Raw genomic sequence first — 15654 nt, forward strand, 5'->3', positions numbered from 1 at the left:
TTCATTTACTCAATAAATGTTCCTTTTGTTCGATGAAGTCTCTTTATATCCAAAAACCTCTGTTTTGTTAGCGTGTTTTCTTCAGTAATCCACAGGCTCAAACGCAGTCAAAACAATCAGACAAAAAATCCAAATTGTATCCATAAAGTTCATAGAAACATGTCAAACGATGTTAATATTCAATCCTCAGGTTGTTGTTTAGCCTAAATGATCTATAATATTTCAACCGGACACCAACGTTGTCAATATAAAAGGTAAACAAGAAATGCAAGAAATTTCTAAAGACTGACATCTAGTGGAAGGCATAGGAACTGCAAATGGAGTCCTAAATCAATGGATACTGTAATGGCATTGAATAGAAAACTACAAAACCAACAAACAAAATATTTCCTGAATGGATTTTTCTCAGGTTTTCGCCTGCTAAGTCAGTTCTGTTATACAGACACTATTTTAACAGTTTTGGAAACTTGTGTTTTCTATCCAAATCTACCAGTTATATGCATATCATATCTTCTGGGCCCGAGTAGCAGGCCGTTTAATTTGGGCATGCTTTTCATCCAAAATTCCGAATGCTGCCCCCTACCTTTTTGAATTTGTGTGTCTCGCACTCCAGGACTATCCTACTCTGCCTTGTTGGCCTCTGTAGTTAGCGTCTGCAAGAGCAGAAAGAGTCTCTTAACAACAAGGAACTTTGGTCCCAAATGAGGACCCAGCCGAGAAGAGATCAACATCCGACGAGCTTCTCCTTCATGTCTCTATGGATTAAAATGACAATAAACACTCTATGGGTCTAGTTTCCCAGACACAGATTATGCTTTGTCCTGGATAAAAGCTATTACATTTTATGGGGGGAATATTAAAAGATGTTTTAGTCTAATTTTTATTTTACCTTTATTTTACTAGGCAAGTCAGTTAAGAACAAATTCTTATTTTCAATGACGGCATAGGAAGAGTAGGCAGAACAACAGATTTGTACCTTGTCAGCTCGGGGATTCGAGCTTGCAACCTTTCGGTTACTAGTCCAACGCTCTAACCACTAGGCTACACTGCCGCCCCAGATTAAGACTAAGCTTAATCTGTGTTTGGGGAAACTGTCTGAATACCTGAAGTGTGACGTTCCTGTCTGAAAAGCTCCAGATCTTACCATCTCTCCCTGTATTTCCCCAGAATGTCTGGAGGAGCTGGGCTGTCTGATAGAAAACTATGGGATGAATGTGTGTCAGCCAACGCCGGCCAAGTCCCTGAAAGAGATCGCTGTTCACATCGGAGACAGGGACAACTCAGTACGCAACGCTGCCCTCAACACAGTGGTGGCTGTGTACAACGTCTGTGGCGACCAAGTCTACAAACTCATTGGCAATGTAAGCTACTCACTAGTACAGTGTACAAAACATTAGGAACACCTGCTCTTTCCATGACACAGACTGACCAGGTGAATCCAGGTGAAAGCTATGATCCCTTATTGATGTCACTTGTTAAATCCACTTCAATCAGTATAGATGAAGAGGAGGAGACATGTTAAATAAGGATGTTTAAACCTTGAGACAATTGAGAAAGTGTGCACTTCAGAGGGTGAATGGGCAAAACAAAAAATGTAAGTGCCTTTGAATGGGGTATTGAGGTGCCAAGTGCACACCGGTTTGAGTGTGTCAAGAACAGCAACACGCAACTCAATATTAGGAAGGTGTTCAATATGTTTTGTACACAGTGTAAACTTCAGTACAATAGAGGGTATGTCACAACGCAGGATCAATGAGTTAACCAGCGAACTTGCTTAAATCTTCTGGAATTAATACATTTTAAAAGATATGCTTGAAATGGGTATGAACTGTTTCAACCAACAACCATTTAATTTATTAATGAACCATTAAAATCTGAATGTTTATCAAAGTTGGCCAATTTACTATCCTGCTTTGGACTAGACCCCTCTGGATATATCATCTCAAACATCCTGTCTTTCTCCTGCAGTTGTCTGAGAAGGAGATGAGTATGTTAGAGGAGAGGGTCAAGCGCTCGGCTAAGAAGACCCCGGCAGCTGCCCCACCACCCAACAGACAGACTGCAGAGAGGGAGAGGCTCCAGAGAGAGCCCAATGCTACCTTCATGAGGAAGCCTGCTCAGCAACCTCAGGAAGAAGTGCCCAACAAGCTCAAGTATGGGAAGGATCAAGTCCCTGGCCTAGTGCCTCCTCAACTACCTTCCACAGCATGGCTCTCTCTCCTAACAAACCTACCTATGGGGTTTTGACTATACTTATGTCTGGTGATCTACTACATAGTACCACTTTTTTACCATGACTAACATTCATGGTAAAGAAATTCTGTCCATGTCTTAAGACCCATCTACAAACCCTCGTAAAAATATCTTAATGCTCCTTCTCAATGTCTCTTGAATGTCTTTCCTCCTGCTCTAACCTATTTTTCATTGGGTACAACTAAAGGCATGTGACTGGCCTGCAACTCATTGACAGTCCAATGTCGGAAACCCTAAACTGACCCTAACCTTGAACAAACCCCTAACGCAAACATTGAACCAATTATAAAATTCTGTGTGTTTGCTGGTCAGTCACCCTTTAGTTTTCCCAGTATCGTTGCATGGTGTGGTCTCTTAATCCAGAGCCTCTCTTCTCCTTTATAATTGCTCTTTTCTTATCGCTGCTCTGCTCTCCATGGACAGAATAATGTATCGCACATATAGGATGTGAGTACCGCCGAGCCTCTCCCAGTGCCTCTCCCAGTGCCTGTCCCAGTGCCCTCTGCTCTCCTCCAGAAGCACTCCGAATGGGGCTGTAATGTAACACTCACCAGTCTAAACTAAGTAGTTAATTTACTGTGTCCTCCTCGTTTGTTGCAACTGTCTTAATGTGTCCATGGTAACCTTCCAGTGTCCATACTAGCCAACCACACTGTATTGGGCATGCATTCTAAGTAGTAGGCCAGTGGGGGATATTGGAATAGAGCTATAGTGTGCTGCCTGCCTGCCTGTGTGTAAGTGTTGGTTTCCATGACATGGTTCTAATTCTGAATGATCCTCTTCTGTCCTCCCTCCACCAGCCAAGCGCGGGCTCAGAATGCAGAACGGGAACACTCACACCCCTCTATCCCCAAGGAGTTTCAGCTGGATCTAGACATGATTGAGAACGACCACACACGGGTCAGTGAGCTGCCTGACCTGGTCCAACACAAACTGGAGGAACTGCTGGAGCCCATCATGATGCCAGAGCCCAAGTAAGTGTCCAGCTGCCCTGAGCAGCCCTGGTACTCTACCCGGCTGCCCTGAGCAGCCCTGGTACTCTACCCGGCTGCCCTGAGCAGCCCTGGTACTCTTCCCCCGGCTGCCCTGAGCAGCCCTGGTACTCTTCCCCCGGCTGCCCTGAGCAGCCCTGGTACTCTTCCCCCGGCTGCCCTGGTACTCTTCCCCCCGGCTGCCCTGAGCAGCCCTGGTACTCTTCCCCCCCCGGCTGCCCTGAGCAGCCCTGGTACTCTTCCCCCCCCGGCTGCCCTGAGCAGCCCTGGTACTCTTCCCCCGGCTGCCCTGAGCAGCCCTGGTACTCTTCCCCCCCGGCTGCCCTGAGCAGCCCTGGTACTCTTCCCCCGGCTGCCCTGAGCAGCCCTGGTACTCTTCCCCCCGGCTGCCCTGAGCAGCCCTGGTACTCTTCCCCCGGCTGCCCTGAGCAGCCCTGGTACTCTTCCCCCCGGCTGCCCTGAGCAGCCCTGGTACTCTTCCCCCCGGCTGCCCTGAGCAGCCCTGGTACTCTTCCCCCGGCTGCCCTGAGCAGCCCTGGTACTCTCCCCGGCTGCCCTGAGCAGCCCTGGTACTCTTCCCCCGGCTGCCCTGAGCAGCCCTGGTACTCTACCCCCGGCTGCCCTGAGCAGCCCTGGTACTCTACCCCCGGCTGCCCTGAGCAGCCCTGGTACTCTACCCCCGGCTGCCCTGAGCAGCCCTGGTACTCTTCCCCCGGCTGCCCTGAGCAGCCCTGGTACTCTTCCCCCCGGCTGCCCTGAGCAGCCCTGGTACTCTTCCCCCGGCTGCCCTGAGCAGCCCTGGTACTCTTCCCCCGGCTGCCCTGGTACTCTTCCCCCCGGCTGCCCTGAGCAGCCCTGGTACTCTACCCGGCTGCCCTGGTACTCTTCCCCCCGGCTGCCCTGGTACTCTTCCCCCGGCTGCCCTGAGCCCTAATACGCTACCAACACAGGTTGGGAGATCTGCCTGCCAACTTTATTACTTTATTCTGAAATAGCTGTGCTCTTAGCTGGCTGGGAGAGATGTGTGTTGATGGATCTTAAGTGCAAGAGACTTAAGGACCCTGTCATCATAAGACCAATCATCACGAGAGATCTCATAAGACACATGGTTATATAAGGTGTGAGTTGCTTGTCTTCCCTCAGGATCCGCTCTGTGTCGCCCCACTTTGACGACCTCCACAACAGTACTGCGTCCACCATCAACTTTGTCATCTCCCAGGTAGCCAGTGGCGACATCAACACCAGCATCCAGGCTCTGGCCCAGGTACATCATTGACTCTAGTGTAGGCACAGCACAGGAGGTTGGTGGCACCTTGGTTGGGGAGAATCAGGGGAATGGTATCAAACGCATGGTGTCCAGGTGTTTGATGCCATTTGCTCCGTTCTAGACATTATGAGCCGTTCTGCCCTCAGCAGCCTCCACTGAGGCATAGCAACATCACTCACTGGGGAAATACCAGGCTTTGCTGTTCAACTTTAAACCTCAACTCGTTTTTATTTTTGTTTTTGCAATGTGTAATGAATACATTAAAGAAATCTTATTCAACCAAGCTCTCACAATAATAACCACAAGAAATGGAAGTAAGGTAACCTCTTAACACCCATGTATTTACCTGAGGTACTCTGCTCTGGTTAGGAGAGAGTAACCGGTTGATATCGACAGTACCAAAGTGTGTGTGTGGTGTGGGCTTCTCTTGTCTCTCTGTCTGTAACCCTTGTGCCTCCCCCTCCCCCAGATTGACGAGGTGTTGAGGCAGGAGGACAAAGCGGAGGCCATGTCAGGTCACATTGACCAGTTCCTCATTGCTACCTTCATGCAGCTGCGCCTCATCTACAACACACACATGGCTGACGACCGCCTCGACAAGAAAGACATCTTCAAGCTCTACAGCTGCATCATCGGCAATATGCTCTCAGTGAGTGTGACTACACATGAACACCACTAGGGGGTTCTGTTTGACCATTTTAAGGCCTGAAGATTGGCAAAGGAATTGTTCTTTGTCATTGGTAAAATGTTTTAATAAATACAAACATTTTTTGGCTAAGCACACCTGAGTAGGCTTAGTAGACTGGTGTTGACATCTGTGTCCCTGTCCTGGGTCTGCCTCCTGTAGCTGTTCTCTATGGAGAGCCTTGCACGGGAGGCGTCGATGGGCGTGCTGAAGGACCTGATGCACGGTCTGATCACCCTGATGCTGGATGCCCGGGTGGAGGACATCGAGGACGGTCAGCAGCTCATCCGTTCTGTCAACCTGCTGGTGGTCAGAGTACTGGAGAAGTCTGACCAGACCAACATCCTCAGGTCAGATTCCACTCACTCTCATTTTTCTTCTTCCTGGTTTAATAAGGAATTTCTACTTTTTTGTCATCTTCTATTCATATTGAAATGTCCCGACCCCCCCAAACAAACATCCTATGTTTCCTGATTGTATATGTTTTGAGTTTCCAGTGAGTTCCAATATCTAGTGTTTATACGGAGTCTCTGTTCTATGTCTCTGCAGCGCTCTTCTAGTGCTGCTACAGGACAGTCTTACCACTTCTTCAGGGTCACCTATGTTCGCTGAACTGGTCATGAAGGTAATATCACTCTTTCACTATTTTCTTGTGGGAGAGTTTTACTTTTGTTGTTTTACATACTATTAGGGCTGAGAATTGTTTAGGGACCTCACAATATATTATCACGGTACGATATGTATTGTGGTTCTCATGATTCTATGTATTGCGATTCGTTACTGCGGTTTTATTGCGATTTGATGTTACAAACATTGCTCACTATGTGTCTGCTGCAGAGAGACAAGCGAGCATGAGAAAATGAGTGCTGAAAACACGTTGGCTCACTATTTAAAAAGAAAATGGAGAACAAAGCTATAGAATGAAAAATACCTGAGTTTTGGCACAGGTACAGCCGACTAGCAATTATTATTTATATTTTTACAAATGAATACTTCGCATCAAAGTATCGGTATAATATTGCAATTCGAACTGTCTATTTTTTCCCCCATCACTACATACTATGTACATTGTCACGTGATTTTCTCAGACATAAACTTCCTATTCTTTGTATTCCCAACGAACACATAAATGGAGGATACTGAATTTGACTTTAAAAAGCGGTGAATTTCTCCCTTTACACTGCCTGTACAATCTCAATCTGATGATTGGAATTAAATGGAATGTATTTTGTTCTGTGTCTGCAGTGCCTGTGGCGTATGATCCGGTTCCTGCCAGAGACCATCAACAGCATCAATCTGGACCGCATCCTACTGGATGTTCACAACTTCATGAAGGTGTTCCCCAAAGAGAAGCTCAAGCAGCTGAAGAGTGATGTACCCCACAGGACCCTCAAGACCCTACTGCACACACTGTGTAAACTCACTGGAGCCAAGGTACTGCGCGGACAGATACACACACACTGTGTAAACTCACTGGGGCCACGGTACTGCGCAGACAGACACACACACACACTGTGTAAACTCACTGGAGCCAAGGTACTGCGCGGACAGATACACACACACTGTGTAAACTCACTGGGGCCACGGTACTGCGCGGACAGACACACACACACACTGTGTAAACTCACTGGAGCCAAGGTACTGCGCGGACAGATACACACACTGTGTAAACTCACTGTGGCCACGGTACTGTGCGGACGGACACACACACACACACTGTGTAAACTCACTGGAGCCAAGGTACTGCGCGGACGGATATACACACACACACACACTGTAAACTCACTGGGGCCAAGGTACTGCGCGGACAGATACACACACTGTGTAAACTCACTGTGGCCACGGTACTGTGCGGACGGACACACACACACACACACACTGTGTAAACTCACTGGAGCCAAGGTACTGCGCGGACGGATATACACACACACACACACTGTAAACTCACTGGGGCCAAGGTACTGCGCGGACGGACACACACACACACACACACACACACTGTAAACTCACTGGAGCCAAGGTACTGCGCGGATGGATATACACACACACTGTAAACTCACTGGGGCCAAGGTACTGCGCGGACGGACACACACACACTGTAAACTCACTGGAGCCAAGGTACTGCGCGGACGGACACACACACACACACACACACACACACACACACACACACTGTAAACTCATTGGAGCCAAGGTACTGCGCGGACGGACACACACACACACACACTGTGTAAACTCACTGGAGCCAAGGTACTGCGCGGACGGACACACACACACACACACTGTGTAAACTCACTGGAGCCAAGGTACTGCGTGGACGGATATACACACACACTGTGTAAACTCACTGGAGCCAAGGTACTGCGCGGACGGACACACACACACACACACTGTGTAAACTCACTGGAGCCAAGGTACTGCGCGGACGGACACACACACACACACACTGTGTAAACTCACTGGAGCCAAGGTACTGCGCGGACGGACACACACACACACACACACACACACACACTGTGTAAACTCACTGGAGCCAAGGTACTGCGCGGACGGACACACACACACACACACTGTAAACTCATTGGAGCCAAGGTACTGTGCGGACGGACACACACACACACACACACACACACTGTGTAAACTCACTGGGGCCACGGTACTGTGCGGACGGACACACATACACACACACACACACACACACTGTAAACTCACTGGGGCCAAGGTACTGCGCGGACGGACACACACACACACTGTAAACTCACTGGAGCCAAGGTACTGCGCGGACGGACACACACACACACACTGTGTAAACTCACTGGAGCCAAGGTACTGCGCGGACGGACACACACACACACACACACACACACACACACACACACACACACACACACACTGTGTAAACTCACTGGAGCCAAGGTACTGCGATGACGGACACACACACACACACACACACTGTGTAAACTCACTGGAGCCAAGGTACTGCGCGGACGGACACACACACACACACACACACACACACACTGTGTAAACTCACTGGAGCCAAGGTACTGCGCGGACGGACACACACACACACACACTGTAAACTCATTGGAGCCAAGGTACTGTGCGGACGGACGGACACACACACACACACACACACACTGTGTAAACTCACTGGGGCCACGGTACTGTGCGGACGGACACACATACACACACACACACACACTGTAAACTCACTGGGGCCAAGGTACTGCGCGGACGGACACACACACACACTGTAAACTCACTGGAGCCAAGGTACTGCGCGGACGGACACACACACACACACTGTGTAAACTCACTGGAGCCAAGGTACTGCGCGGACGGACACACACACACACACACACACACACACACACACACACACACACACACACACACACTGTGTAAACTCACTGGAGCCAAGGTACTGCGATGACGGACACACACACACACACACACACACACACTGTGTAAACTCACTGGAGCCAAGGTACTGCGCGGACGGACACACACACACACTGTAAACTCATTGGAGCCAAGGTACTGTGCGGACGGACACACACACACACTGTGTAAACTCACTGGGGCCACGGTACTGTGCGGACGGACACACATACACACACTGTAAACTCACTGGAGCCAAGGTACTGCGCGGACGGACACACACACACACACACACACACACACACTGTAAACTCATTGGAGCCAAGGTACTGCGCGGACGGACACACACACACACTGTAAACTCACTGGAGCCAAGGTACTGCGCGGACGGACACACACACACACTGTAAACTCGCTGGAGCCAAGGTACTGCGCGGACGGACACACACACACACACTGTGTAAACTCACTGGAGCCAAGGTACTGCGCGGACGGACACACACACACACTGTGTAAACTCACTGGAGCCAAGGTACTGCGCGGACGGACACACACACACACACACTGTGTAAACTCACTGGAGCCAAGGTACTGCGCGGACGGACACACACACACACACACACACTGTGTAAACTCACTGGAGCCAAGGTACTGCGCGGACGGACACACACACACACTGTGTAAACTCACTGGAGCCAAGGTACTGCGCGGACGGACACACACTGTAAACTCACTGGAGCCACGGTACTATACATACACGTCATTCACAGCCAATGGTTTAGTGATTTGTTATGTTTTATGTACACAGATGAATTTCCCCCTTGAGGAACAATTAAGTTGTATTGAATTGAACCACCTTACTCTTTATTAGTGCATTACTCAGGGGTACTGCTGTCTATTTTCACTGGTATTCATTATTCAGGGGTACTGCTGTCTATTTTCACTGGTTTTTGTTAAGTAGACCATAGGTAGGCTGTTGTGGTTGTTTTGACCATGTTGTTTTGCGGTGGCTAGATCCTAGACCACATGTCCATGATCGAGAACAGGAATGAGTCTGAGCTGGAGGCCCACCTGAGACGTGTGGTTAAACACTCTGGAAACTTCTCTGGCATGAAGTCTGACAGGGGCACAGAGAAAGGACAGGTATGTTCACTTAACCCAACCTCTATTAGATTTATTGAACACCAAGTGAATACACTGAATTAAAAATAATTGTCAAGCTTCCATGAAGCCTAATCTCTTCTTCCTGCTTCCAGGATGACAGGATGTCGAAAGCTAAAGTGAGCGACATCCTGTCTGAGATCTTCAAGAAGATTGGTTCCAAGGAAAACACAAAAGAGGTGATTTATTTTCTTTATTATTCCTGTTCATGTATTCAAACCTTTCTTTATTATTCCTGTTCATGTATTCAAACCTTTCTTTATTATTCCTGTTCGTGTATTCATACCTTTCTTTATTATTCCTGTTTGTGTATTCATACCTTTCTTTATTATTCCTGTTCGTGTATTCATACCTTTCTTTATTATTCCTGTTCGTGTATTCATACCTTTCTTTATTATTCCTGTTCGTGTATTCAAACCTTTCTTTATTATTCCTGTTCGTGTATTCAAACCTTTCTTTATTATTCCTGTTCGTGTATTCATACCTTTCTTTATTATTCCTGTTTGTGTATTCATACCTTTCTTTATTATTCCTGTTTGTGTATTCATACCTTTCTTTATTATTCCTGTTTGTGTATTCATACCTTTCTTTATTATTCCTGTTCGTGTATTCATACCTTTCTTTATTATTCCTGTTCGTGTATTCATACCTTTCTTTATTATTCCTGTTCGTGTATTCATACCTTTCTTTATTATTCCTGTTTGTGTATTCATACCTTTCTTTATTATTCCTGTTCGTGTATTCATACCTTTCTTTATTATTCCTGTTTGTGTATTCATACCTTTCTTTATTATTCCTGTTTGTGTATTCATACCTTTCTTTATTATTCCTGTTTGTGTATTCATACCTTTATTATTCCTGTTCGTGTATTCATACCTTTCTTTATTATTCCTGTTCGTGTATTCATACCTTTATTATTCCTGTTCGTGTATTCATACCTTTCTTTATTATTCCTGTTTGTGTATTCATACCTTCGTTTTACTGTTTTCATCCTCCTGCTCCTCCTAATTGTAAAAGATGTTCTCAATAACTGGTTAAATGAATTTCCAGTCCCAGTCCAGAATTGTTTTAAGTTGGCCGTGTGCGTTGTGATGTTCTCTGCAGGGTCTGACGGAGCTGTATGAGTATAAACAGAAGTACTCCGACGCTGACCTGGAGCCCTTCCTGAGGAACACGTCTCAGTTCTTTCAGAGCTACGTGGAGAGAGGCCTGCGCATGATTGAGTCTGAGAGAGAGGGCAAAGGCAGGATCCAGCCTTCTAGCACAGGTAATAACCCTGCAGGATTAAAAGGGAATTATTGGTCTTTACCTTTTTGATACTTTATCTGATATGACTGGTGTCTACCATGGCCAACCCACAGACTTTAGTCCCAACCCTTTACCTGAGCAGTAGGGAATGTAATCCTTTAACATTGGCTCCAGTGCTCTGGTATAAGGAGTGTTATTATTATTATTATTGTGGTTTACTAGTAGCTAGCTACTGTATGTCAATTCGTTGATATTATATGCATCTGCTGTACTGGTTAAAAAGCAGCTCAGTAGCTGTGAAGAGTTGAAGTGTGATGTTTCTCTCTCTGTTCCAGTGATTCCCCAACATGGCCTAGACTCTGGCTCAGTGCCTCTGAACGGAGAGGAGATGAAACCTGCTGTGTACTACGAGAGACTGAAGATACTGAGACAGAGACAGGGACTGGAGAACAACTCCAGGGTTAGTTTAATATCGATCCCATTGATGCTACTTGGCTTACCAATTTCACATTTAGATTTATATATTTATATTACGATGTAGATCTGTAATACTTGCTGTATTGACGAGTGTCCCCATTATATTATAGCTAGTGTCACAGAATTGTAAACCTTATCACCTGTTCTCTCCTTCTACCTTTTTTTTCTATATATTCTCTCCCCTCCTCCCTCTCCCTCCTTCCCTGTCATTACAGCAGGCTCAGCTATTGCAGCAGGTGGAGGGGGACAGTGGACCGACGCGTCCCATCACGTCCCTGCTGTCCAAGCCCTCGGTGGCCTCCTCCACAGACATGCTCCAAAGCAAACTGTCTCAGCTCAAGGAGTCCCGTGAGTCCCACTTCCAGCAGGAGCAGTCCCACTCCCACAGCCCCACACGCTCTTCGTCCCCTGCCGCCAACCTCGACGACCTCAAGAAGAGGCTGGAGCGGATAAAGAGCAACCGCCAATGAGTGACCCCTGACCCCACCTCTATACCCAGTCTATCCAATGAGTGACCCCTAACCCCACCTCTATACCCAGTCTATCCAATGTGTTAGCCAACCTCCACCCTGAAACCCACCAAGCATTGGCTTTACCCAAACCCAAACCCAAGCCTTATTTTTCAGGGCAATCCCCTCTTCTGTGTATAAATTGAAAAAAATAACCTGTCATTGTATAATATTCTATAAGTGGACTAGTTTCTGTTTAGTATCATGGCACAATTGTTTGTATATACTCATGTGTGCTAACCACTCAATGCTTTTAAGTGTCAAGTTAGGGTTATAGTGTACAGTTTCCATGTGCAAAATGCTGTAATATGTGTAACTTAACCTGTTCTTTTTTAGGTTTTAGAATTCCATGGTCAAACCATAACATTTCTCTGAGCCTCCAGCAGGGTTGGAGTGTGTTCCATTTCAATTCATGAAGTAAACTGACATTCCAATTATTATTTTTAAATTGTCATACAGAAGTATTGAGTAAAATCAGAATTGGAATGTCAGTTTACTTCTGAAATTGAAATGGAATTGACCCCAAACCTGTTTCCAGGCCTTGTTAGTTTATACCACTGTTTGCTGCACTTGCTAATGAGCTTTTTCATCTATGAAGTTAAGACTCATAACCTGAAGGATTCTGTTCTCAAAGTGAAGGAAGGAGCATGGCATGAAGGAATTCATGTTTTGTAAATAAAGTTTGCATTACTAAAATCTGCTGGTTTAATGATGTGCCCATCTTGCGTACTGTAGCAGAATGTTGCTCATTCTGACTCATTGTTTTTATTTAATTCAAATGGAAGTAGTCTTAAATTGTTGCTCTTATGAGTGTTTTAATCTGTAGTGAAAATGGCAATAAAGCAAGTTTGTTTTTGAACAAACTATGTTTTGCATTTTATTCTTGATCATAACGCATGTGCACCTTGTGCTGGAGACAAAAGGACACTAAAATGTGCAGTTTTGTCACAACACAATGCCACAGATACCTCAAGTTTTGAGGGCATGTGCAATTGGCATGCTGGCTTCAGGCATGTCCGCCAGATAATTAAATGTTCATTTCTCTACCATAAGCCTCCTTCAACATCATTTTGAAGAATTTGCCAGTACGTACAACCGGTGACCACACGTAACCACGCCAGCCCAGGACCTCCACATCCGGCTTCTTGACATGTGGGATCATCAAAGCCACCCTGACAGCTGATGAAACTGAGGAGTATTTCTGTCTGTAATAAATCCCCCTTGTGGGGGAAAACTCATTCTGATTGGCTCGGCCTGGCTCCCCAGTGGGCGGGCCTATGCCAACCCAAGGCTGTGCCCTTTTTGTTTTTGGCAGATTCTTTCAATCAGATTCTGACAGAAATATGGCTGAGACAAAGAAAATTCGAGGGGATAAATTGTCAGATTAATACTGCCATTGAGAAAATCTAAAAACAAATCGAAACATATTTTTCAAGGACAGTCGCAAAAAGAAGCATTCTTGCGTTTTTACTATTTTACTATTGCTATTCAAAATGCTCTGAACAAATTAAGGGAATCGTTTACAAACATTGGCATATTCTAAGTACGATAACCGAATCGGTCATGTGTTTTTGGACCGTCCCTTGGTCGTATTCTCATGGGGCAGAAATCTCAGAGATCAATTGGTAAACTGATTTACCACTCCAAAATGCCCCTGTACAACGTCTATTTGCGCCTCTGCCGGATGGAAACTACAAGTGTAATGGCTGCGCGTAATGCAATGGCACCTACACATGTAGCTCCTTCAAACACCCCCAAACGGAAACAAATCCCAAATCAAATGTGTTATCACGTGCTCCAATAAGGCAGTTATTTATCTTATAACTTGTCATTGTGGTAAAAAAATAAAAACTCTACGTATCCAGTTACGGACCACTTTTTGGAAGCGAACCACTCGATTTGTCCCTTCGTTCTATCGACATCGAACACGTCACCCTCCCGAGGAGAGGGGTTGACCTCGACAATTTATTGTTAAAACGAGAGGCTGCCTGGGTCTTTAATTTAAAGAACCTTGCTCCCTTCGGTCTCAATGTAGACTTTGATCTGAAGCCATTCTTGTGGTTATTGTAATTGTGCTATTCGTTAAATGTTTGTAGGTCTATGGAGCCAAATTGTATCTATGATCGTATGCTATTCATTTGTGTGTTTTATATGTTCTATTTATAGCTGTAAATTAACCAATGATATCAACTGTAAATTAACCAATGATATCAAACCAAACCCGGCCATGATTACAGACACGTGTGTGCTCTTTGACACTATATTAACTTGTGACCCGCAGTGTTCGTCGTTATATGAAGACAGTTTGTCAGTCGAAACGTTGGTTATGAGGTTATTAAGTTATTGCATCTGAGCTAGCTCCTAGAGTGTGCGGATCTCCTTTTCTTTTTCAAATGTTTAACTCCTCGAGCCAGCACCTCGCTTTAACAGGTGTGCGTTTCTCTCGCCTCTCTTGCAGTCACGTGGAATCCGTAGATTAAGGTCTAATGAATTGATTTCAACTGACTGATTTCCTTAAATGAACTGTAACTCGGTAAAATCATTGAAATTGTTGCATGTTGCGTTTATATTTTTGTTCAGTATACACAAAATGTATATTAATAAAGGTATATCAGGATTTCAACAGGTTTAATCCGAACATGGTTTATAATGCTACTGCGCTAGACAGCTGACAATGTGCCTGTTAGAGGCTACTTCCCAGCCGTTTGCGGAGTTCACATTCATGGTTAACGCTTTGAATGTCGGTTCAAGTGTAAATGACCTTTTCAAAGGCAAAATGTCCCCTATACCGCAGCTGCGGTATAGCATGCCTCGGATTGAATCCAAGTCTTAAAATTGTATTTTCAACATTTACAATAAAGGCAAATATACATATCGCAATTGTGTAGATAAATACAAAATCTGGGGTATTGCCTCAAATATCCATAAAGTGCTGAAAAAGCACACTATTTAAAACAATCTAATAACTTAATTATTTTTCAATCCATACAATCTTTTAAAATTCGAGTACATCTCAAAGGCCAAAGGTTACCTGGAGATGTGGCATAAACATGCTGGAAAACATTTGTGATCAAATTGAAATTGACTGGCAGTATATTCAACTTCCCGTAGATGTTTCTGTCTCCAAATATTTCACTAAGCACACCATCTTTGGTTTTGTATATCCTAAATTGATGTAAAAGAATGGAAAACACAGCCTCCAAGCATGCTTTGTGACTACATGCAAGAAGAGGAGGGCTGTATTCAAACAAGTGCAAGCATACAATATATTTAGAAACACTCTCAGCAGCCAAAGACAAATAGAAGCATGACATACAAGAACAGCATGATCAACATTGTGTAATGTGCCAAATTCTTGACAAATTACAATGTTTTCTGATTCTGTTGTAGGTACATGCAACACAAATTATTTGACATACAAGTTACACGTTGCTTATACCAAAGGCAGTGTCATTTTAGAACAGGGGATGTTTGAGGTTGATTCATTCATTGTAGCCACAGTTTTTCTCTGTTGGGATGTGCTTAGTAGTTCATTGAGCAGCTGACATGGCATGTTTACCTATAACTATGCTACAGTACACACAAACAGATAGGGGTGGCAATATATCTTTCATCAACATGTTTCCTATTGCAGATATCCTGACAATGACATGCATCACAACAAACCTCATTATTTTT

General features: G+C 45.3%; 1 protein-coding gene across 2 annotated transcripts in view; it reads left to right on the forward strand.

Moving 5' to 3' along the window:
• LOC135509022 (cytoskeleton-associated protein 5-A-like) overlaps positions 1–12839 on the forward strand; it is a 40113-nt gene extending 27274 nt beyond the window's left edge. Inside the window, exons 31-44 of one of the 2 annotated variants that reach the window (XM_064929312.1) lie at positions 1168–1361; positions 1969–2153; positions 2677–2700; positions 3054–3227; positions 4389–4509; positions 4982–5161; positions 5360–5547; positions 5747–5822; positions 6443–6631; positions 9596–9724; positions 9838–9921; positions 10847–11009; positions 11326–11450; positions 11683–12839. In XM_064929312.1, coding sequence (XP_064785384.1) covers positions 1168–1361; positions 1969–2153; positions 2677–2700; positions 3054–3227; positions 4389–4509; positions 4982–5161; positions 5360–5547; positions 5747–5822; positions 6443–6631; positions 9596–9724; positions 9838–9921; positions 10847–11009; positions 11326–11450; positions 11683–11937 — 2087 coding nt within the window. In that variant the 3' untranslated portion in view covers positions 11938–12839. The remainder of the gene's footprint in view (positions 1–1167; positions 1362–1968; positions 2154–2676; positions 2701–3053; positions 3228–4388; positions 4510–4981; positions 5162–5359; positions 5548–5746; positions 5823–6442; positions 6632–9595; positions 9725–9837; positions 9922–10846; positions 11010–11325; positions 11451–11682) is intronic. The other variant, XM_064929313.1, reaches the window with a different exon arrangement.
• Positions 12840–15654: the final 2815 nt, after the last annotated feature.

The sequence above is a fragment of the Oncorhynchus masou genome, chromosome 22, assembly GCF_036934945.1.
Source record: "Oncorhynchus masou masou isolate Uvic2021 chromosome 22, UVic_Omas_1.1, whole genome shotgun sequence".
In the NCBI taxonomy this organism is placed as follows: domain Eukaryota; kingdom Metazoa; phylum Chordata; class Actinopteri; order Salmoniformes; family Salmonidae; genus Oncorhynchus; species Oncorhynchus masou.